Here is a 26,233-nt window from a genome sequence, read left to right as displayed (position 1 = left end):
TCTTGTACGCTGTTTTCTGCAGGCCGATCTCCTCATTTTTACTGAACAGGACCTGTGCTGCTGAGAACAGATCTATTACTGATCGTTCAGTGCGTATATGAAGCACAATCTGAGCACAGAAAAACAATAAACGACCGCCGATCCGCACACAATCAGCAGATTGGCGGTCATTTAGCACCGCCGGTCGTTACATATGCTTTAAAAAAAACATGCCAGAAAACAAAAACATGGGTTACATGAGCAAAAAATGGCCTGAAAATATCAATGCCTACAGCATATTCTGCTACTGTCTACTAGCGCTCAGTGATACATTTTTTAGCATCCAAAAAGACAGACAAAACTACACAAAACTTCCCAGTTTGTAAAACTTCTACAAGAAGTTGCAGAACACCCATGATTGAGGACTTGCAGTAGTCTGAAAAGCGTTGGAAAAGAAAAAATTGCATATTGCTTGGATAAACCGACAATTCCAATTTTTATCAAAGTTTTTTTGGAACTTTTGGACACGTTTTAATAAAAGAAACGGCTGGATCATCATTCATTGTTTGTGCCGAACATACATCCAATACTACACTGCATTGGATACATATGATTTTAATCTTGGCTTTCACTTAAGACTATGGAGACTTTCACATTTCCGCAAAATCAGTATTATTATCCGGCTATTGGCTTCCTCTTCTGGAACTATTTCATCTATAGTCGCTTTGAATTTTTGGCAGCCATTTTGAACTCGTCCATGGGAAAACGAGACTGTTATGATTTCAATTAACTCAGGAATTATGATGATAGGGGTCGACACGGTCAAAAAAGAAATTGTCTGGTCACGATTATGTAGTTAGTGAAACAAATTTTTAATGAACGTACGGTCTTGAATAAATTTTTAATAGCATAGAAAAAAGATCTACAAATTACTATTTATTAGATACGCTTTAAAAGGATGAGTATCATTTGATAACAGACGTACATACATTGAAAATCTTAACCATAGATATAGATGGTCACGATCATGGGAAACAATGAGACTGTCACGGGGCTACCGCGACAGAGAGGTTCCAGAGAACCGCAGCACTCTTGGCCTCGTTCACACCCAGTGAACAGAAGCTCTTCTCCTGTATTCTGACCTGGCTGCTTTGTGCCAGCAGTGCAGGAGTTAACCTTGTTGCTGAGTTGCTGTGAGCTGGGTCTCTCAGCTGAAGTGGATTTTGTAATCTTCTCCTCTATATAGACCCAGCCTTAACTACAGCTATTGTCAGTGATCAGTTCTGCTGCCTGGCTTGGAGGTTGAAGGAGCGTGATATTAGGAGCTTGGAGGTTTATTTACAGAGATTGGTGTCTGCTGTTTTGGTTGCATGTTAAACATGTTTTCCTTCCTAGTTTTTTCCTTCTCTTCCCTTCTCTGTGTTACCTCTGTGGTTGTGTGAGCATTTGGTGAGTTTGAGACTTTTAGTTACCTTGTCTGTACACCCTGTTATTTGTTGTATTAATACACTGGAGCAGTCCACCTACCTTGGGGGGAGAGGGGGCCACTGATAGGGTTTGCACAGGAGACAGGGATACGCTGGTGGCTCAGGCCTCCTAACCATCATAGGTACCCCTGAGATAAGGGAAAGCAAGGGCCCCTTATAGTGGCAGGGACAGGTGCGGGTCCCAGTACGCCGTCCTGCCCCTTTATCGCCGTACACTGCGTGACAGAGACAGAACGCAAACAGTGGTGGTTATTCCACCCCGGCCATTTTCTGGGCATGGAATCTTGGAGGGTTCAGCTGGATGTTCGTATCTGTCATTGCGAGAAGTCTTGAAAGCCGAATTCAAAACTGATCTCCTTTCCTGCTTTGCCATCGTCTTCTTTTTTTTTTTTTTTGATACTTGCGCTGCAAACCTAATTAGCAAACTCACTCATTAGTCTTCTAGAAAAATTAGCACAGCTTATGCTAATTACTCCAGTAAAATTTAATAAACTCTTTGAAATAGGGATAGACTAATGAGGTTTTATTTATTGAACTAAAATAACGGTAAGGAAAAAGGTTAGGACACAGGGATACCCATTGTGGTAATAAAACCACAATTTATTCCATTCCGGCACAGGAATTTTATAGCTGCGCTTTTAAATTCAAATATGAGTTACAATTCGGATATTAAATCAATCCCGAACTTAATTTAAAAGAAGAAATTTCCCCCCCCCCCTTTCCAGCCATGATTTGCTGCTCGGAATAACTTCTCGCTTTTAATGGGGGGTAGTGAATTTGTGTCCACGGAAATAGCTCCTTTCAAATGACATCATTGGATCATTAGACGGCGTTTCGTTTCTGAGAAATCGAGAGTCTTTGGACATATTCACGGCACCTTACGAGCTGAGGAAACACAAACGGGGGGTTCACAGGAGAGACGACGTACGCCTGAGCGCTCGCCAAAGAGGCTCAAGACGTTACATAGGCTTAAAAAGGTGCCTGGAAAAATCACACCTCTCATGTACTTAGCAACGGCACCAGGGCATCCCGAATGTGAGATGTAGGATTTGATTGACTGTAAGGTTTTGGTACAGGTAGGGAATTCGGATTCTTATATGTTAAGACAATTGTGGTCCACTGATAGCACATAAATATAAGGACTTGAGGTTACAAGAGTTTTGTAGGACTTTGGGTGGCCTGTTCTTAGGATAGGACTAAGTTTACGCTTGTGATCAGCTGATTGAAGTAGCTGGATCTTTATACTTTACAAGATATACATTTTACTAGATATACAAGATATACATATACATCCAATAGTGGCTGTCTTTGGTATTACAGCTCTCTATAGCTCAGTCCTAATCAGGGCCGCCCCTGGTAAACAATGAAGAGGTTGCAGCTCTCACCAGTGATCTGTAACGCCTTCAATTGAATGATCAGTGAAAGTTCCAGGAGTTGGACTACTACCGATCTGATATTGATAACCTATCCTAAGGATTTATTTTTTAATAGTTTTGAGCCATGGCAACTTAATGGATGAACGATCTGAAGAAGACTAGATGGGTCCACCAGGATCTTCTCTGCCATTATTGTCATAGAATCAAGCCAACGGATTGCTAGTCTTTCTCTTCACCTTGTTCTTTCTATTTTTCCGACCATGATGTCCTTTTCCAGTGATTGCTCTCTGCATATGATGTGTCCAAAGTAGTCAAATTGTATCTTGCTGATTTCTGCTTCAGGTGACATTTCTGGCTCGATTTTGATTGATTTGTTTGTTCTTCTTGCCATCCATGGTATTGATATCCTTCTCCGGCACCACATTTCAGATACGTTGATTCTTCTGTCTTGTTTCAGTATTAACACCTCTCAAAAAATATCCAAGTATGACAGTGGCAGACCTTAATATTCTCCTGCTGACCATGTTAAACTCTCCAGTATCTAGGACGCTGAGATATGAGGAGACAGTTTGTGGATTCTCCATTCAGGAGTTGATTTTCGAGTCATCATATCTTGTTTCGACATGGAGGAAACAAGCTGGTCTTTGATTTCTTGGTCCAGATGAGCCATAATTAAAAGTAGACTTTAGTGACAAGACATTTACTCTAAGGCATCTATAAATGGGGCCTTCTTCTATTGAACCTTTAATACTCTTCTGTATTAGAGGGCCATATTGCATGAAGGCCTAGGATCACTGAAGGATCCTGTTGGGGACCAGTTCTTCAACCCCAAAAGCCCCCAGGGAGATTCTCTAGTGTGTATTGGGGCCCCCAACTGATGATTGTCAGCAGAAATAAGGATCCAGCAGGTTTGATCTTTGACCTGCTGATCCTTGTGTTCTCCAGATTTAAGCTGATGCCAGAGATTCTTATAGACAACACGGGAGCATTCGGTAGAGTGAATTCTCCTGTGTATGGGACATTGGGTGACATAGCTGCAGGCTGAACAATTGTCAGAACCAATGTTTCATTTATAGTTATCTAAATTATATGGGGGCATGGGCGTAACTACCGTATAATAGGTTCAGGGTCTGCAGTCGCCCATGGGCCCTGAAGCCTAAAGGTGCCCAAATGGTCCCTTTGCCCCATATTAAAATACCAATGCTATTACATTCCCATGATAGTAAGGAGCTCTGTAGGAGATTTTGCATTGGCGCCCAAGAGGTTCAAGATAACCTATGATCATTGCTGTAGATTAATTCCCAGATCCAACCCTTCTATAACCCATTGACCGTAATAAAGGAGCCTACTTATAAAATGTATCTCTCCCTTGATCACAGATAAGCCATTTCTTAATTAAAAAAAACACTCTGTCCCACGTAAAATGAGATCATCTATGTATCTACTCATTTATGGGGTGAGTTTTATGCAGATCACTGGGGTTATTCTAATTATAGAGGGGATTTCCAGAGCTGCTGAGAAAAAAAAATAGTTGTTACAAGGAAAACAACTCTCGATAAGTAAAGTTTCTGCCATATCTCTATTACAAGTTCTGAAACCTTACTGAGAAGGGGAATCATAGTTGTCAGAGAAGGAAGGGACCTTCTCGGTATTCTTCGTAATGTCAAAAAAATGTAAAAAAAATGTTCTTTCATTCACATGATATTGTAAAGTCACTTAATTGTGACAGATCAAAAACAGGTAAAAGACATTGGTCTTGTTGACATGATGTCTGATCAAACCCAAACCAAGGCTGTACAGTATCTGTTCCTGTTTTCTACTGCAATAAGAATTGCAGTTTTAAGAGTACACCCGGGAGCTTCTGTACAACATCCGGTGCTGCCACCCTTCCCAGTGTCACCATAGACTAATGCTGAGAGGGTCCCGTACTATCTATCAACTATCTATCTACCTATCTATCTATTATCTATCAACTATCTATCATCTATCTATCTATTAACTATCTATCTATTATCTATCAACTAACTATCTATTATTTATCTATTATCTATTTATTCTCTAACATCTATGTACAGTGGTGCTTGAAACTTAGTGAACCTTTAAGAATTTCACACATCGCTCCATAAATCTGATCTAAAGCTACATCAGATTTTAGATTTTGTCAATTTTTAAATGATTCAAGGAAATTGATGCAATATCCCATGTCTGTGAGTGGCAAAGTATGTGAACCTTTCATGTGGCGTGACCCCCTTGTGAAGCAACATAACCGAGCTGAAGCTGTTTTGTAGGGTGACATTTTAGCTCTTTCCTCCCTACAAAACAGTTGCAATTTTATTAAGTTTCTGGGTTTTCTCCCTTGACTTGATCGCTTCTCCTATAACATTTCTATAAGGGACATTCCAAAAACTTATGAAGAAATATGGAACATTCTGAAGGGGTCACAAACTTTTAAGCACTACTGTAGCGCTCTATCTACAAATTTTACCTGTCTTGCCAAGCATAAACAATAAAGCAAAATCTTTTCCAGCTATATAGGTAACTATGACTAATTCCTGTACACCGTAGGAGGGTGCAAGAATAGTATGTATGTTAGCCTATGTCCTCTTGCTTTAAATATACTTTTTGCATCATTGAAAATTCAGATTTTCTAGAAAGGGTTACCCATGAAAGTAAAAGAAGCGATGCTAGTGACGAATAACAGAATCAAAAAGCCTTGAATCAATAAATATTATAATCTAAAATTATTTTATAAAGAACCTTCTAAATCCACACAAATCTTTGTTAAAATTGTGCAAAATATGACTATTTATGCTACATAGAAAGGGCATCAATGGCCCCTTTCAAAAGGAAATGTGATGCATTTCAGAGCCAATCAATTCCAACGGGGCTCACATTGAGTTTACAAATTACGGTATTATATATATATATATATATATATATATATATATATATAAATATATATATAGTACAGACCAAAAGTTTGGACACACCTTCTCATTTAAAGATTTTTCTGTATTTTCATGACTATGAAAATTGTACATTCACACTGAAAGCATCAAAACTATGAATTAACACATGTGGAATTATATACTTAACAAAAAAGTGTGAAACGACTGAAAATATGTCTTATATTCTGGTTCTTCAAAGTAGCGACCTTTTGCTTTGATGACTGCTTTGCACACTCTTGGCATTCTCTTGATGAGCTTCAAGAGGTAGTCACCGGGAATGGTATTCACTTCACAGGTGTGCCCTGTCAGGTTTAATAAGTGGGAATTTTTGCCTTATAAATGGGGTTGGGACCATCAGTTGTGTTGTGCAGAAGTCTGGTGGATACACAGCTGATAGTCCTACTGAATGGACTGTTAGAAATTGTATTATGGCAAGAAAAAAGCAGCTAAGTAAAGAAAAATGAGTGGCCATCATTACTTTAAGAAATGAAGGTCAGTTAGTTCGAAAAAATTGGGAAAACTTTGAAAGAATCCCCAAGTGCAGTTGCAAAAACCATCAAGCGCTACAAAGAAACTGGCTCATATGAGAACCGCCCAAGGAAAGGAAGACCCAGAGTCACCCCTGCTTCTGAGCATAAGTTTATCCGAGTCACCAGCCTCAGAAATCGCAGGTTAACAGCAGCTCAGATTAGAGACCAGGTCAATGCCACACAGAGTTCTAGCAGCAGACACATCTCTACAACATCTGTTAAGAGGAGACTTTGTGCAGCAGGCCTTCATGGTAAAATAGCTGCTAGGAAACCACTGCTAAAGACAGGCAACAAGCAGAAGAGACTTTTTTGAGCTAAAGAACACAAGGAATGGACATTAGACCACTGGAAATCTGTGCTTTGGTCTGATGAGTCCAAATTTGAGATCTTTGGTTCCAACCACTGTGTCTTTGTGCAACGCAGAAAAGGTGAACGGATGGACTCTACATGCCTGGTTCCCACCGTGAAGCATGGAGGAGGAGGTGTGATGGTGTGGGGGTGCTTTGCTGGTGACACTGTTGGGGATTTATTCAAAATTGAAGGCATACTGAACCAGCATGGCTTCCACAGCATCTTGCAGCGGCATGCTATTCCATCCGGTTTGCATTTAGTTGAACCATCATTTCTTTTTCAACAGGACGATGACCCCAAACACACCTCCAGGCTGTGTAAGGGCTATGTGACCAAGAAGGAGAGTGATGGGGTGCTGCGCCAGATGACCTGGCCTCCACAGTCACCAGACCTGAACCCAATCGAGATGGTTTGGGGTGAGCTGGACCGCAGAGTGAAGGCAAAAGGGCCAACAAGTGCTAAGCATCTCTGGGAACTCCTTCAAGATTGTTGGAAGACCATTCCCGGTGACTACCTCTTGAAGCTCATCAAGAGAATGCCAAGAGTGTGCAAAGCAGTCATCAAAGCAAAAAGTGGCAACTTTGAAGACCCTAGAATATAAGACATAATTTCAGTTGTTTCACCCTTTTTTATTAAGTATATAATTCCACATGTGTTAATTCATAGTTTTGATGTCTTCAGTGTAATGTACAATTTTCATAGTCATGAAAATACAGAAAAATCTTTAAATGGGAAGGTGTGTCAAAACTTTTGGTCTGTACTGTATATATATGTATATATATATATATATATACAGTATATATATATATATATATATATATAAAATAATAATTATTATAATAATAACAAATATTATTTATATATATGTAGATATATACTGTATATAATATATATATTTTTAAATAATAATAATTATAATAATAAATATAATTATATATATATATGTAGATATACATATTATATATGTAATTAATAATAATTATAATAATAATAAATATTATTTATATATGAAGATATATATTATAGATTTTAAATAATAATAGTTATAATAATAATAAATATTATATATATATATATATATATATATATATATATACGGTAATAATTCATATTATTATAATTATTATTTTAAAAAGTTCTTAAAAGATCTGAAAACAAAACAAGCAAGGGGAAATTGTCCAGGCTGTGATAAGATTGGTACGCCCAAAGTGAGGGGGCGAAGTCGATCTTAGGAGCTTGGATGCTTTTTTGAGTTTTTTTTCTTTTGAGGGTCACATGACGCCCCCTTGTTATCAAGAATTATTTATATGAACCTCATAATATTATCTAACATGATAAGAATTGATATAAAAACATGCCAGGAATATAACGACACCCTATAGTGCACATGTAGATAAATACTCCGGTCTGTATAACTCTTACCATTATGATGGAAATAAATCACTGACTAATGCTGCTGTTATCACATTGACTTCAGTTCATATGTAACCATTATCAAGTGGTCTTGAAAAGAAAATAACACAGCCACACCGCTTTATGTTGGAGTGACTCATTCATTGCACAAACTTGGCAGTCGACCAGCTTAGCATATAGCCTTTAAAGTGCCATTCCATATTTATACGTACTGTATATCCAACCAGCATTCATGTATAGAAAGGGTTAACTGATATTAGCTGAAGCATTTAGGTTTTTTTTTCCCCCAGAAACAGCGCCACCCTTATCCATAGGTTGAATGTGGTATTGCAGTTGAGCCCTTTTCAAGTAACTAGGCTGTGTTGCAATACCAGAATCAACCTATGGGCAAAGGTGGCGCTGTTTCTATGAAAAAAGCTTACATATTCTTCTAATCTAAGGCGTAAAGCATATATTGATTGTCCAAAGCAGATAGCCCCTTTAAAGTCCCCCAGACATATTCAACTAGAGTCGTCCGAATCCACCCATATAAATGAGTTGAAATGTACGCGAAAGTGCGACTCTCCACCGACAGATGATTTGATTTTTAACACCTGACCCCTTTGCTCTCCATGAGACAAGTCACTGCCTAGCAGGGACTTCTTTACGCTCCGATTTGAAAGTTTTGGTCAAGTCGGGCATTTGTTTGTATGGGAGATATGGGAAAGATTGCTGTCAGCCAAATGTGTGCTCAGCCATTAGCAATCTCATATGTATGGGGGCCTTAAAGGGAAAAAATCTGCAGTATTTCACCCCCCAAATTAAGTATTTGTACATGTAGCTCTTTGAAAGACAAGTCCAGCAATACCTTTACATGGCCGGTCCGTTCCTCCCTTCCTGAGAAATCAGTGTTTGAGTTGATATGGTACTACCTATGGATCTACCATAGCTCTTCAGCCTCATTTGCATATCAATTCAAACACTGATTTCTCAAGAACGGAGGAACGGACCGGCCATGTAAAGGTATTGCTGGACTTGTCTTTCAAAGAGCTACATGTGCAGACAAATAGTTTTGGGGGTCAAATCCTGCTGACAGCTTCCCTTTAAGATTGTGAAATGATAATCGCTCCAAGTCTAACTAAATAGTGCAGTTATTTCATACAGTACATACAGAGATCTCAGTTAGTAAAATAGGAATTTTTGAGTCCCGCCCCTGAGGACCACATAAAAACACCCAAAAACAGGCAAGAACATTTTTCGGTGGAGTATACATAATTTCAACCCCTTGAATTTCCCAAAATTGTTCTGAAAGTTTGAGACAGTTCTGGTAAATTCGGGATTGTTTGGAACAATTATTGTTACTAATTATTTTCCTTCTCTGACCTTCTGACCATTATCTTGACTTCTTATGAAATTCTGAGGTTTCTATAATTCAGAAAACTTTGTAAAGCCATGTCCATTTAAAAAAAAAAATCAGATAAAAATGTGAAAATTAATTTTTCTTTTTCCTTCCCATTGACACATGTCGTGTTCCGTTATCTTACAGCAGATACAATTACATAGAACTCATGCCATGGAGGTATGGTTAATTTAAAGGAACATACAGTCAAACTAAGCTATGAAAAATCTACATTTTATTAATGATGTTCAACAAAGCCCCTGCAAAAATGTCAGCGATATCTAGAAAATGTTATATTATTTCACAGAAATCCCCCCAAAATCTTACATAAAACAGAACAAAATTAACAAGCTGATTCGGGTTTGCTAGTTGCAGAAAGGGACGCATATCTTAAAAAGTAACAATTTCACGCCCTAATGATCCGGGCCTCTTTACTGTCAGTCCTCGTTAACGCACAGTGCACTCTCTACACTCAAAGGAGGGTTAATACACAGAGAGCGGTAATGAGAACAGGACAGTGCGACGATATATCCAATTACGTAAGGCCTAACTAAAAAAGCAGTGAGAAGCCCGAAACAGGAACTAATAACTACCCGGCATAAAACAAGGGGAAAGAGAGGAAGAAAAATAATAAACAAGCGAGGAGCAGAAATTATAGGTGGAAAATCAGCTGGAATGTAGACACAGAAAAAGTTGTGATAAGAAGATATATAGACAGATAATAGATAGATAGACAGATAATAGATAGATAATAGATAGACAATAGGTAGATAGATAGATAAATAGATGATAGAAGATAGATAGATAGATAGATAGATAGATAGATAGATAGATAGATAGATAGATAGATAATAGATAGATAGATATATAGATAGACAGACAATAGATAGATAATAGATAGATAGATAGATAATAGATGGATAGATAGATATATAATAGATAGATAGATAATAGATAATAGATAGGTAGATGATAGATAATACATAATAGATAGACAGATAATAGATAGATAGATAGATAGATAGATAGATAGATAATAGATATATAGATAGATAATAGATATATAGATAGATGATAGATAGATAGATAGATAGATAGATAATAGATAGATAGATAGATAGATAGATAGATAGATAGATAGATAGATAGATAGATAGATAGATAATAGATAGAGAGATAATAGATAGATAGATGATAGATAGATAATAGATAGATGAGAGATAATAGATAGATAATAGATAGATAGATAGATAGATAGATGATAGATAGATAATAGATAGATAATAGATAGATAATAGATAGATAGATGATAGATAGATAGATGATAGATAGATAGATAATAGATAGATAGATAGATAATAGATAGATAATAAATAGATGATAGATAATAGATAGATAGATAATAGATAGATAGATAGATAGATAGAAGATAGATAATAGATAGATAATAAATAGATAATAGATAGATAGAAAATAGATAATAGATAGATAGATAGATAGATAGATAGATAGATAGATAGATAGATAGATAGATAGAAGATAGATAATAGATAGATAATAGATAGATAGATAGATAGATAATAAATAGATGATAGATAATAGACAGATAGATAATAGATAGATAGATAGAAAGATAGATAGATAGAAGATAGATAATAGATAGATAGATAGATAGATAATAGGTAGATTGATAGATAGATAATAGATAGATAGATAGATAATAGATAGATAATAGATACTGATAGATAATCTAATTCCAGGCTTGAGAAAGGCTTTATTTAGCAAAGCAGAAACATGGCAGATGGGTAATTCCCTTTTTTTTTAGATTTATAGGATGGGCCCTTAGCCAGTGGCCCTCAGGAGCTTTACACTAATTTCTGCACTGTTTTTGATTTCCACGTTTCCATTTCATAACATTATATATATATTTTTATACCACACACGGTGTTTTATATACAAATATAAATTTAAAAATATACTTAAACTTTTAGCCCATGTAAAAAGCTGCCATTTTTATGTAGACATAATTCGGATTTTGCTTATCATTAAACGGGTATACGGTGGATTTTCTTAGAGCCGAGGCCATTTCCTCCAGGGATTTTTTCGCAGATTAGTTCCTTACACAGACCATTCCTACGCGTTGACAGACACATTCCATAAACCAGTGAGGCCAGTTGAAAAAAAAAAAAAATCCATCAACTTTGGACTGAGATATTCCACGTTCCAGCAGCAGCCGGTAATATATTCCGTCCACATACATGAATGTAGAGGTGCACAAACTAATTCACAATGTATTTATTAGGGAAAGAGTTGTCGATGTCAATGAACGGCTAATTAATTGCCAACATCTAATTCAAAGTGGCCACTAGGAAAAATAAAATGTAGATTTGTTCACAAGCTGCTGAGTTTCTAACAACCTGGGAACAGATCGGGGCGGGTACATTCACGCTGGGTGAAAATGACCTTAAGATAATTGCACACTTTTTGCATTAATTTTTTTGAAAATTAAAATAGAAAAACCAAAGTAATATATAAAGAAGTATATTTAATTCATAGAAGAACAGGGACATATGTAAAATAGTGAGGGATCCTGAGCTGAAAACGTGCGGTAATTGAGCAACACTTTGCACCTAGTTCACACCACACAAATCCCCAAATCAAAACCTGAGCGGCTCAGTGCTTATTTCCCCATCCCACGTCATCACAACGCTATTTCTCTTCCCTTCCTAGAGGCTTAACATGGATCATGTATCAAAAGCAACCCTACCCCATCTATAACCCTAGCCTTACCCTAGTAGTAACTCTAGCCCTAATCCAAGTAATGGTAAGAAAAAGTGGCGTAAATCTAAAAAGCAGCTCTTAAAGAATGAGGAAAATATTGAATCACATACAATGCACATCATTCCATTCTTTCTTTTTCTCTCTTTCTCTCTTTCTTTCTTTCTTTCTTTCTTTCTTTCAGAGCCTCTTTTAAGTTTTAACACTCTTTTTGTAACCCCAACTAAGGTAAGGGCTAAAGTTACCACTATGGTTAGGGCTAGAGTTAGGATTAATGATAGGGTTAGGGATAGAGTTAGGATTGGTGATAGGGTTAGGGATAGAGTTAGGATTGGTGATAGGGTTAGGGATAGAGTTAGGATTAATGATAGGGTTAGGGATAGAGTTAGGATTGGTGATAGGGTTAGGGATAGAGTTAGGATTAATGATAGGGTTAGGGTTAGAGTTAGGATTGGTGATAGGGTTAGGGATAGAGTTAGGATTGGTGATAGGGTTGGGGGAAGAGGAAAGTGCAGTGGCCGTAGCAGCGGAATATGTCAGTGCCTGCCACAGACTAAGAGGAGCCTGATATGTCATGGACTCCCGTACCCCAACACTGGACATATCCCTATCCCCCGACTAAAGAGCCCGATATGTCATGGACTCCTATACCCCACCCTGGAAACATCCCCTATCCTCTAAAAGGAATTTGATATTCCCTGGACCTCTATATGCCCCCCCTCCCCCACCCCAGTATTTTTACCATATGCTTTGGCAATGTTAACATGTACTTAGTCCTGCCAATAAAGCTCATTTGAATTGGGTTAGGGATAGAGTTAGGATTGGTGATAGGGTTAGGGATAGAGTTAGGATTGGTGATAGGGTTAGGGATAGAGTTAGGATTGGTGATAGGGTTAGGGATAGAGTTAGGATTAATGATAGGGTTAGGGATAGGGTTAGGATTGGTGATAGGGTTAGGGATAGGGTTAGGATTGGTGATAGGGTTAGGGACAGGGTTAGGATTGGTGATAGGGTTAGGGTTAGAGTTAGGATTGGTGATAGGGTTAGGGATAGAGTTAGGATTGGTGATAGGGCTGGGATTAGAGTTAGGATTGGTGATAGGGTTAGAGTTAGGATTGGTGATAGGGTTAGGGATAGAGTTCGTAGCAGCGGAATATGTCAGTGCCTGCCACAGACTAAGAGGAGCCTGATATGTCATGGACTCCCGTACCCCAACACTGGACATATCCCTATCCCCCGACTAAAGAGCCCGATATGTCATGGACTCCTATACCCCACCCTGGAAACATCCCCTATCCTCTAAAAGGAATTTGATATTCCCTGGACCTCTATATGCCCCCCCTCCCCCACCCCTGTATTTTTACCATATGCTTTGGCAATGCTAACATGTACTTAGTCCTGCCAATAAAGCTCATTTGAATTTGAATTTGAATTTGTTAGGATTGCTGATAGGGTTAGAGTTAGAGTTAGGATTGGTGATAGGGTTAGGGATAGAGTTAGGATTGGTGATAGGGTTAGGGATAGAGTTAGGATTGCTGATAGGGTTAGAGTTAGAATTAGGATTGGTGATAGGGTTAGGGTTAAAGTTAGGATTGGTGATAGGGTTAGAGTTAGGATTGGTGATAGGGTTAGGGATAGAGTTAGGATTGCTGATAGGGTTAGAGTTAGAGTTAGGATTGGTGATAGGGTTAGGGTTAGAGTTAGGATTGGTGATAGGGTTAGGGATAGAGATAGGATTGGTGATAGGGTTAGGGATAGAGTTATGGGTAGGGATAGGGTAATAAAATAATTCCTTAAAAAAATAATAAAAAGTTTTAAAAAAATCATTAAATAATATCCATTGTCCACGGGTGAGGGGGCATAAAATATTCGCCTTGCAACTTGTTGTATGTCACTGCTTACAGTGTCCATGAAGAGGTACAGCATTATCCATTGGGAACCAGGAGGAGTCAGATCTAACTTGGGACCGTCCTTCTCTACGCTCCCATAAAAGTCATCTGGTTAGTATTTTTTTATAGAAGTACATGTTATACTCAAGTATAAAGTAACCTTTTTTTTCAAAAAACATTTTCAAAAACATTCTAAATAAAAATAGCATCCAAACATATAAACAATCGCATAAATCATTTCTTTGCAAGCATACATCTAGTTAAAAATCAACACATGAAATAAATACAATAGAAAATAAATAGACAAATAAATTAATATTTTAAATTCCAGCTTGGCAAACTTCCCCCAGAGGAGCACCAATGCCTATGGTTTTCAACATTTACCAAATGATGTTGGACCTTAAAAAAAATCATTATGACATTTCAGTGCAGATGGGGTTGCTCTGATTCTTTTTATAGGGTTGTCCTACACAACATATATTACCTACGTACTGAATAGATGATAAATGTATGTTCGCTGGGGGTCCATCTGCTGTGACCGACAATTCACGAGAACGAGGACCCCAAACTCTCATGTGTGAATGGAGCAGCTTTGAGCATGTGCGACCTCTGGCATCATGCATGCGCACTATCACTCCATTCCCATAAGAGATTTTAGGGCAGGATCAGAGGGTCTCAAGAAGCTGGACCCCAAAAAACATACATTTAGCTCCTCTTCTGTAGATAATTAATAAATATTTTTTGTAGGACAACTCCTTTAAGTTACGGATTTGTGCCGAACGCTTATTTAGGTTGAAAAAATTAATTACAACATATGTTAAAATAATAGGCACCGAAGAAGACCCTTCAAGGGATTTTTTTTTCAATTATATTGAGTATCTCCTCCAATTCCAGCTGTTTCACTGATTCTGAAACAGTTTTTCTTTTTTTTCTGTGCCCCTCCGTTCCAAAGTTATGCCGCTTGTTAATAATAGCGCAAATTTTCGCCTCTGCCGGCTGGGCGTATACCATAGAATTTCTTTCTTTCAATTTGTTTCTTTTCTTCTGATGCTGGCCAATCAAAACATGGCCACGCCCACAGAGAAGTTCTGCATTACACGCCCAGTTGCTTGAGGGGGAGATTTGCTTCTTTATTACTACTTTATTACTTTATAACTTTGGAATGGAAGGGCGTAGGCAAAAAAGGAAAAGTGTTCCAGAATCAGCGAAGCTACAGCATTTGGAGGAGACACCTGATTTGTATTAAAAAAATCCAGTGAAAGGTCCCCTTTAAAAATAATTTTTTTTGCTATGTGCAGTATTGTGGATTTTTGACCTGAGGATCTCTGAAACACATAGTTTTACTTAACATATTTATATATATATATATATATATATATATATATATATATATATATATATATATATATATACCCCTTTATATACCGTAGATGATGTTCGAGTCATGACAATATTTTTTCATGAAGTCAGATCACCAATAGTAAGACAGAGACATATCACATATCAAGTCATTTAGCGTATATTATCTACCCAGGACTTGAGTTAGAATGCCGAAGTTTCCATTATTATAGACAACTTCAAACTCTTACATGTACTTTGGTCCATATTCCAAAACCAATGCTTAACCGTGAAATACAACAATAACAAACCCAAAACCCTACTGTACCAGGCACATAGAGACAATATACTCTTCGTAGAATTTAATCATGCATCATATTCGGAAACAGAAGATGGGACAAGAAAAATAAAAACAACAAGATCTACTCATGGCCTGGTGCCGAAACCCAGCAAATGAGCCTGATGGACCTTATCTCCAACCCTAGACATCCATGAAGACACAGACATGACATTCCTCAATCAAATGTGATCGAATCCAAACAGGCAATTCAAGCCCAAAGCGTATATTGTAGGTAACAAAAAAATATCCGCCACCCAATGCCAAGAAGACGGCCATTTTGTTGGCCAAGTGAACACCCCCAAAAATGGTTTAGTCCAGAAGATGGATGTAAATCATGGGTTGTGTTCAAAATCCAGTTTAGTCCTGATGACAATTCGCCCCTGGAAATTTGGTTGAGGCCACAAAATAGCTTCTTCAGTCGTAAGCATTGGGTGGGTTTTGCCCTCAAAATGAAAGCAGCAGTGACTTTTTCTTATGTGTCCAAATTTAGGTAGAAGGCAGGAAGAAATCATCAACCACAATGGAAAGGACTAAAAAACATTATCTAGTAGTAACTATTAAAATATCAAAAGGGAAAAAATAAAAATAAACACACTAGTCCTTCGCGTTTCGAGCACTAAGGCTCTTAATAATGCCCTAAGGCTCGAAACGCATAGGAAAAATAAATATAATCCCAGTAGGCCTACAGAATTTGAGCAATAGGCTTTTAATAATGCCTTAGTGCCCGAAACTCGAGGGAAAAAATAAACACACTATGCCTACGCATTTCGAGCACTAAGGCTCTTAATGATAAAGATCCTTAGTGTTCGAAATGCGTAGGCCTACTGTGTTAGTTTTTACTTTTTCCCTATTGATATTTTAATAATTACTAATAAATAATGATTTTATAGTCCTTTCCATTGCGGTTGTTGTTCCTGCCTTCTACCTGATCATTTTCGTGATCTCTGTCTGTGCACGGCACCCTTAATAAGATTGAAGGATATCTGGACAAGGTGAGCTGATGAGCTGATGTGATATTTTTCTTTGCCTTTATCCAAATGTAGGCTTGTGTTTTTTAGTAAAGGATTTTGTACATGGGTTCAGGGATATCCTATTTTACAGACCAGTTCTTATTACAACACTTGCGGTTCCTACTCCGACCAATCAGCATTTTCATTGGGGACATAGATATGGATGATAGATATTTTCTCCTGACGTGTCTACTTTAGAAATACTTCCTATTAAAACAATTCTGGATCATTTGAGTTTTGTTCTTCTTCTTGGTTTTTGTGTTAAATATATTTTTTATTTTTTTTGCTATTATTTTTCACCATACTTTTTTTTTCCGGTATTACAATCTGTATTAAAAATATCAAACATATACGTTGCAATTCTCATACTGACCACTGGAGTTTTTTTTTGGCTTATACTTCCTGTCCTTTCAGGAAATGCACATGTACATTAGCCACAATCTACAGACTCTAACAACATCTTTTGTAATGAGGCATCTAATGAGTGTGTTCAAGGGTCATTATGAAGCCTGGGGTAGCAGGGAAATTGGTGGATCCTGTGCTAACCTGTCACTGTAATCCTGCCTCTGCTGATAAAGAGGCTGTTGAAAACTCTTCCTAAAAAGACAGGAAGTATGAGTCTAAAAAAAAGCCCCAGTGGCCAGTGTGAAAATTGCAAGTTGATTCATTCCGTTTTTTAATACAGTTATTAAAAAACATTGCCAAATTAAAGAAAAAAAAACTACATGTAACATAAAAACCTAGGTCATTTTCTGATAATAGCCTCCACTTAATGTGTGCATACCAGCTAATAGTGAAAGTTTGCTTATGGGCATAAATTATTTTGTTCTATGATCCCAATTAAAATAGTGGCCCTCTCGGAGATTCCCCTTTAAGTAGTGTACATCTAGGTATGGCAATTAAATAGATCTGATCTCCGAGTTACTTTACTCATTAGGAGAGAAGTCTAATGTGAATATCATATATATGTAGCTGTGTATTAAGTTGTGACCCCCAGCTTTGATTAATACAAGCCACCACGGTGAGTTTGGCGGCCCCTCCCCCCCCCCCCCCCCCCCGTTTTTACGGTAAATTCCAATGATTGGTTTTGGAACCTTTATTAAGTTTGAAAAGCAATTAGAGATTGTGCGACATTACGGAACAGATGTTGGAAAGGGCAGAGAAGGTGTTATGTGGTCGGGTGCTCGCTCGTCTCATGGCACTACAGTGTGCCGTACCCAACCGTCACCGCTGCTTTCATCTGCCCGACGCCCGCACCGAGAAGCGGCATGGGGCAGGTGTTTCATAGTAATGAGGTTCAGCCAAGGAGAAGAAAATAAAGGCAGCTCCAACCTGTCAATAATCACCGGATCGGATGGCGTCTCGTTCCGATTCCCACAGCTCTTCTTATCACAACAGCGACTGCGGAGAAAAAACAAAAAAAAAAGGAGAAAACATCAGTATTATGGCTGTACCGCAAAATTCAGCCTCATTGAGACGACGGGTTCCAATTGCAGCGACATTAGCGGAATCCGAGCTACCTGGAAGCTGTGTCAGAAAACACGTAAAGCCGCATGGGGGCTAATTACTCGCTGGAGCCTCGGCCAGCACAGCTGCCGGCTTATTAAAGCCTAAGAAATCAGCAAATGGATCCCCCGAAATACCGACTTTACGCCTTTTCATAGTTTCCGTATATCGAATTTAGATATTGCTTTCAAAGCATTTAAATAAAATTTACTGGAGAGCGTTAAGAGAAGCCGTGAATAACGTTTTTTGCTGGTTGAAAAGTCACAGAGGATTTCAACCCCTAAGGCCATGATCACACATGGAGGATTCACAGTAAATTTTGCCAATTTATAGTACAAAGCATTTTCATACGTATCACTATGGTGCAAAAAAAAAAATCCAATTTTAACACAAGGAGATTTTCAGCGAGATCCAAAATGTAGTGAGAATATTCCTTCATTACCTGGCGGACAAAGATAGAGGCCCGTGGGCAAGAGCGATATATGGACCATTTGCAGTCCAATAGATCATGGTCATAAACCATTCCACCCTTTTTGGAGGTAGAAAGGGGCCCCTGGTTGCACCAATGATGTGACCCACCACTGCCTTCAAGGGGTTGTCTACCTTTTGAAAACTTTTACTGCAGCCCAGGATCTGTTGGTTGCAGCGGTGACATCACATCGATCACTAAGCTCAGTAGCTCACTAATGCACCGTTCAAGGATTGGCTGCAGCGCTGTCAGTACCTATATACAATCACCGGAGCAGCACTGGATACACAGTGCTTGACCCAGGAATAGGGATGAGCGGACCAGTGGAAATTCGGGTTCTGGTACTCAACCCGGACTTTATTCCAAAGTTCGGTTCAGGTACCAGATCTGTACCCAAACTTGAACCAGAATCCCACTGAAAACAATGGGGACCCGGACTTTTGAGTCTGAAAATTCTCTGAGAATGGGAGTTTCGAATTATGGAGGAAGTTACATGATAGTAGAACGTAAATCATGGGTAGAGGGTGAAAAATAGAGGCGAGAAAGGAGATCACTGGATCCAGTCACCTGACCACTGCAGCCAATCACAGGACTCAATGAACAGGAAATTATCGCATCCAGCCGAGCACAGTAGTCTTTGGTGGATCCATGGGTGTTACAGCAGATAAGTAGGCCTCGGTTGATTTTTTTTTTTTTCAAAACATCCACATCAATCCCAGAATTTTTTTTACAAGTCAGACCACACCTTTAAATGCTAAGAGTATTTGTTTTCTTCTAGGATGTCATCTATGCGGGGGGGTGAGAAGGACTCCTGAAAATAGGTCCATGCTAATCAAGCAGGCTTTCTAAGCCTTCGAAATTAAATAAAAATTCTACAAAACTTAATATCAAGAGCACAATCCATCATCAATAATTACAATGATAGCTAAAATAGGAAATCGAGATTTATGGGGTTTGTTTAGTAGAAGGCTCCTGCACATTTTCCATATAGCATGGTAATTCAGGCCTCCGACACTGGGACAATTGCATATTTCATTAATCTTTACAGTGAAATAAAACTAGTGTACTTTTCCAGACGAGTCGTTTAGGAAAGTCATTTGTCCCGGTGACTAGAACAGTGGAAAGGTTTTGATTTCTCATAATAAATGATGGTTTCATCTAGTGCAGATCAAGCCTCTGGCTTTGCAAAGAAGAGTCCTGCTTCAAAAATAAGATACCCCCTGCCAGCTGGACTAATGCCACTTTGTGCCCTGCGGAGTCATCTCTACAGCTGCCCTTGATCTCTCATACAATGCAACCAATTTCTACAAGGTCGAGCCATATGGGACACGTTGAGTTTGTGGACGGCCACATTCTTCTATGACAGGGACGGAGAGGGTTGTTCGGAAAATCAGAAAAATAGAACAGTGTGAAAAATTAGAAAAAGGAGCTTGCATCTGGCATTGAGGAGAAATGAAATATTTGGAGAGTTCAGACAATGCATGGCTTAGACCTTATGCCCAGCTCAATAGAAATATGTCCTTCCTACCTTTTCTCTTGGCTTGAGATATCCTTAGCCTCAATTAAAAAAAAAAAAGAAGATTTTGCAATACTCCTACGTTTTTCAAAGTTGGTTATCTCATGACTGCCAGCTCTCCCAAAATGTCTGGGAGCCGTCCAGAAAAAAAGGCGATACCTCCAGTCTTGTAGGAGTTGGAAAGTCTCCTGGGCACCGCCAAAGACTTCCAAAACCTCACGGAAAGGAGCGTCTGCAGATTCAGTGGATGTGGATGGGGTATGGACAAGGTATGTATAGGGATGAAGGTGGCTGACAAAAGAAAAGGGAGGATGATTATACAGAACTTGCCCCAAAAGGTTGCCACTAAACTCAAGATATCTCAAACTAAGAGTTAAGGAAGTACACAAGCTCCGTGTTGTACAAAGAAATAATGTGGCACTCGTAGAAGTGTATGAGGCCATTAAGAATCTCTGTTTGTCTCAGGTATTATCAGTGACGTAACTTGAAGCTTGTGGTCCCCAATCCAAAATCTCCAACAGGGCCCCAACCATCATAGGTCATTAATGGAATTGGTCTTCTCCTATGGACGAAAGGGATATTGGCTCCAGGACTGGGTGAGACTGCATCACCCGCTCCCAATATAGTCATGACTATGGATATTACATATTGCTGTCTTCTTATGTGGCTATAAAATCCTTCAGCCTCCAGAGTAAGCCCTGCTTTCTTTGAAGCCCATACAGCTACACCCATGCCATTAGCTGTTATACAGTCTGCATGTACATGGCACAATGGAAACTTATATTTCCAGGCAGTTGTTTCAATTTGAAGGGGTTGTCCAATAAATAATATCACATATCACCCATGAACAGGATAAGTCACAAATGTAGGGTCACTGGGATTACAAAAACAGGGGCCACAAAGTCGCGGATAAGTTATAGATATTGTTTATGGTACAACCTCTTAGGCACAAATTTTTTATTGATGGCCTATCCTTAAGATTGGTGGGGATGCAATACCCCGTCACCCCTGCCAATTAACTGTTACCAGCGCCAGAAGGTCTGAGATGATGCCGAAACACAGCAGCTTCATCAAAACTCTAAGGGGCCGAGGTCGGATACTGCAGATCCATCACCTTTTAATTTTTTATAGGGGGGTGGATCTGAAGTACCCGGACTTCAGCCACTATAGAAATGCAGGAGCTGCTATGTTCAGGCAGCATCTGAAAACTTTTGGCCGATGCCGGTAACAGCTAATTGGCGGAGGTGGCAGGCGTCATATCTCCACCGATGGAAGGGACATCAATAAAAAAGTAGTGGCCGACCCCTTTATGTTAAATTTAAGGTATGATACTAGATGTTTCTTGCTAGCACCTGTGTGGCAGCAGATCCAGCCAGGTTTTGGTCTTTGCTTTGCCGGATCCTGAAAGGCATATATGGACGGTTTTGCAAATATTGTCGAAATTGTTGAATGCATGCATCAGAAAGCCTCTCAATAGAGGCCGCTTGGCCACCTCGCTATGCCTAAAACCGGTACAACGATGTAAAAGGCGACCACTCTTGAATCCACTTGACCCTTCGATCCTCTTTACCTGTTTGTAAAGTAAACCAATCATCTCGCGGCCAAAATACCCACTCCACATCTGAATTCAAAGCGCTACCCATAGGAATGTTTTAGTAGCCCATAAATTTGTTCCCTTTGTCACATAAATGCAAAGCTTTATTGCGCTGTTAGTCTTGACAGAAAGCCCTGCAGAAAGTTGTTTAGGGATTAAATCTCTAAAACAAGCCATTTCCAAACAGAGGGCTTTCACTATTTCATGTCTGGTTACAGAGAATTTCATCTTAGGGGAAGCGGGCTGTCTCTCACACCATATGGCAAATGGCCGTGCATAGCAATTAGCCCGGCTGATTAATGGTGAGCAGACTCTAATTTTATGCTCATAACCAAAGCTCCATGTGCAAAATCAGCACTTCCCCTGATCCTCTGATTTCGTACTAACGCATCTTTACCTTCTCTGGAGGAGGAACAGAAGATTTCTGACCCGTATCCAATTCTAATATATTGTAGCCGAAGAAAGCTATCTTCCATAATGACCAATTAAGAGGTAATCAGTCAATATGAGACTTGCATCCTAAAATTGAGCAAAATTTAATATTTTCGAGTTCGAGCCCATTTTATGTCACATTGATAGGTAGTTCTGTTTTTTTTACATATTTTATTGATCTTGTTATTATTTTTTTTACTTTCTTTAGCATGTTTTAAGTTATTTATTACTGACCCATGCAAATGGACAGTAGATAAAAGCTGAGCAAATCTTTTGCTTGCCAAGATTTATGGGGGTCCCAGTGATCTTTTTCACACTTCCGATCAGACACACGGTTTGTCTGTTCCATTTTTAGTGATAGACAAACGGAATACTATAAAAAAAAGGATGACTGATAAAAACAGAAGTATAGGGTCCTTATCATGGTTTCTGTAGAGTAGAAGATAAAGATCTGCAAGATGTGGTTTTTCTTCCGATCTAAAAACCGGAAATGATCCGGTAATACTCATTGGTACCCCTCCGCTTCTGTTTGTCTAAAATGGATTCGTTTTTACGTTTTTCCATTTGTCTGTTCCTAAAAATGGAAAAAGACAAGTGGAAGGTGTAAAAGGAAGTGCAAACACGGCCTTAGTGGAGAGAGGAGAAGTAACTTTAATAGCTGCCTCTACTTCTAGACGGAAAAACAGGGAATTGTCCAATAAAACCTACCATGATCAATTCATTCTCCCGCCTGTTGCCCTCATGAGATCCTATAAGTCATTGGTCTTCAACCTGCGATTCTTTCATATGTCCACTTGTGATGAGTGAACGTGCTGGGATAAGGTGTTATCCGTCATGCTTGGGTGCTAACTGAGTGTTTTCGGCGTGCTCGAAAAATATGTCCGAGTCCCCGCAGCTGCATGTCTCGTGACTGTTCGACGGCCACAACACATGAAGGGATTGCCTTCATGTGTTTGCGAGACTTGCAGCCGTGAGGATTGGAACATAGTATTCAAGCACGCCGAAGACACTCGGTTAGCACCCGAGCATGGCGGATAACACCTTATCAGAGCACGTTCGCGCATCACTAATGTCCACCTCTGACCCTGGGATCAAGAAATAACTTCATACAGCCCTCCAAAAAAATGAAATAAAATTGCAAGCTCAACAGAGATAGACTAGGAAGAGAAGGGGAAAGTAGACATTCCCAACTATTAAGGTCCCAGGAGCCTAAAGGCAGTGTTGTAGTGTAGGAGGGGAATGGATAAAGGGGTGGTGTCGAAATGTTGCACCCATTAACAAGTGGCATCCTCAATGGCCATGATCCGGGGCAGACTTCCGGTTGGGTGGGTGCCCCTTATTTTTTAGATAGTGTCACTGTAAACTATGTCGGTGTCAATACGACGATGATACACTTAGATCTGGTGGTAGACAGAGCAGGACCGTGACTCCATCTTTAAGGCCACAAAATATCAGGATCCTGGCAAAGGGTGGCAGAATGACTTCCCTCCATTAACCTCTGTGTGCAGGGTAAAAGGGGTCTTGGTCACTTAGATTAGGTGAGTAGAAGCTTTACTTTTTTTATGGGGACCTCTCAATGATGACATTAATACTTTTAGAAGGGGGCACTCAGAGGGCAGCAATAATTGGGCGCTAAGGGGGCATTAATACTTTTTAAAAAGGGCACTCAGATGACATTATGTGTGTAAAAGAAGGCTTTAAGAACATCAATATTGGGGTAGGAGTCAAAATACTTGCCTTGCCCTGGGTACTATGCCACTGCCTAAGGGGGCCCTCTGCTCTATAGGCGAAGACCCTGTTATAGATGTTGCATTGGATCCAAGAAGCTTTAAGATATGCCTTTGGGACAGTCTCTTTGTATGGTGATATAAAACAATTACATCATACTTATTTTCACCTGTAAATTGCATTTTTAATTTAATTTGCCGTAAAAAAAAAAAATCTGAATATTGTTCAGATTTAATCTCTTTCAACGGCTGATTGGCATTTTACAGCGCTGAAAAGGTTAAACAAATAACATTGGCGGCGCAGAAGTGGCAGCTTTGTTTAATGCCCGGCCGCCAAGTAAATAAACAGCATCTCTTACCGGTCTGTAGGCAGCGAGGAAAATGGTAATCTCCGGTATTAGCCGCCTGACATTTTAAATATGGCTTTTCTGTCTAAAGTATACTGTACAAATAGCATAATTTGCCTTCAACAGCTTCATGATTCTCCCGCTGTGAGTTGTGGATTTTTCTTTTCTCTTCTTTGTATTTATAAAGGGAAAATCCATACCATCAGTAAAGTAACCCAACAAGATGGTAAACACTGCGAACCACACCGGGAGCAAAAAGCAAAGGATGCATTAGGGTGGGGGGGATAGGAGCGCGAGCAGAAGTGGGCGCTAAGTGCCTGTCAATCCAAACTGTTATTGTCCATCTACATACGTGCAGAAGTGAGTATCTCTGATCACTGTGTATAGTATATAGGGGGAATCCTGCCTGGTGGTATACAGAAAAAACATCCTCATCTATACAAGAGTAAAGGAGTCTCGAGACAACTGAAATGATGAGAACGTTATAGGATAGATAGATAGATAGATAGATAGATAGATAGATAGATAGATAGATAGATAGATAGATAGATAGATAGAAAAGCGTAATAAAGAAACACTGAAATATCACATGGTCATAAGTATTCAGACCCTTTGCTCAGACACGCAAATTTAAGTCACATGCTGTCCATTTCCTTGTGATCCTTCTTGAGATGGTTCTACTCCTTCATTGGAGTCCAGCTGTGTGTAATTAAACTGATAGGACTTGATTTGGAAAGGCGCACACCTGTCTATATAAGACCTCACAGCTCACAGTGCATGTCAGACCAAACGAAAATCGCGAGGTCAAAGGAACTGGCCAAGGAGTTCAGAGTCAGAATTGTGGCAAGGCACAGATCTGGCCAAGGTTACAAAAGAATTTCTCAAGGTTCCCAAGAGCACATTGGCCTCTATAATCCTTAAATGGAAGAAGTTTGGGACCACCAGAAGTTTTCCTAGACCTGACCGTCCAGCCAAACTGAGTAATCGTGGGAGAAGAGCCTTGGTGAGAGAGGTAAAGAAGAATCCCAAGATCACTGTGGCTGAGCTCCAGAGATGCAGTATGGAGATGGGAGAAAGTTCCACACAGTCAACTATTACTGCAGCCCTCCACCAGTCAGGCCTTTATGGCGGAGTGGCCCAAAGGAAGCTTCTCCTCAGTGCAAGACATATGAAAGCCCTCACAGAGTTTGCTAAAAACACATGAAGGACTCCCAGACTATGAGAAATAAGATTCTCTGGTCTGATGAGATGAAGATAGACCCTTTTGGTGATAATTCTAAGAGGTATGTGTGGAATAAAACAGGCACTGCTCATCACCTGCCCAATACAATCCCAACCGTGAAACATGGTGGTGGCAGCATCATGCTATGGGGGTGTTTTTCAGTTGCAGGCACAGGATGACTGGTTGCCATTGAAGGAAACATGAATGTGGCCAAGTACAGAGATATCCTGGATGAAAACCTCTTCCAGAGTGCTCTGGACCTCAGACTTGGCCGAAGCTTCACCCTCCAACAAGACAATGACCCTAAGCACACAGCTAAAATAACAAAGGAGCAGCTTCAGAACAACTCTGTGACCATTCCTGAGTGGCCCAGCCAGAGCCCTGACCTAAACCCAATTGAGCATCTCTAGAGAGACCTGAAAATGGCGTCCACCAACGTTTCACCATCCAACCTGACAGAACTGGAGAGGATCTGCAAGGAAGAATGGCTGAGGATCCCCAAATCCAGGTGTGAAAAACTTGTTGCATCATTCCCAAGAAGACTCGTGGCTGTACTAGCTCAAAAGGGGCTTCTGCTCAATACTGAAGACTTATGACCAAGTG

At 39.4% G+C, this 26,233-nt stretch overlaps 1 protein-coding gene across 2 annotated transcripts in view; it reads right to left on the bottom strand.

Annotated features, from left to right (window-relative positions):
- The window catches only part of EBF1 (EBF transcription factor 1), a 439,027-nt gene that overhangs the window by 377,701 nt on the left and 35,093 nt on the right, over positions 1 to 26,233 (bottom strand). For both annotated transcript variants that reach the window (XM_069763497.1, XM_069763496.1), the window contains exon 6: positions 18,150 to 18,218. In XM_069763497.1, the coding sequence (XP_069619598.1) occupies positions 18,150 to 18,218 (69 nt within the window). The remainder of the gene's footprint in view (positions 1 to 18,149; positions 18,219 to 26,233) is intronic.

The sequence above is a fragment of the Ranitomeya imitator genome, chromosome 4 (assembly GCF_032444005.1).
Source record: "Ranitomeya imitator isolate aRanImi1 chromosome 4, aRanImi1.pri, whole genome shotgun sequence".
Classification (NCBI taxonomy): domain Eukaryota; kingdom Metazoa; phylum Chordata; class Amphibia; order Anura; family Dendrobatidae; genus Ranitomeya; species Ranitomeya imitator.
The sequence above is the reverse complement of the archived record's forward strand: the minus strand, read 5'-3'. Positions and strand labels throughout refer to the sequence as shown.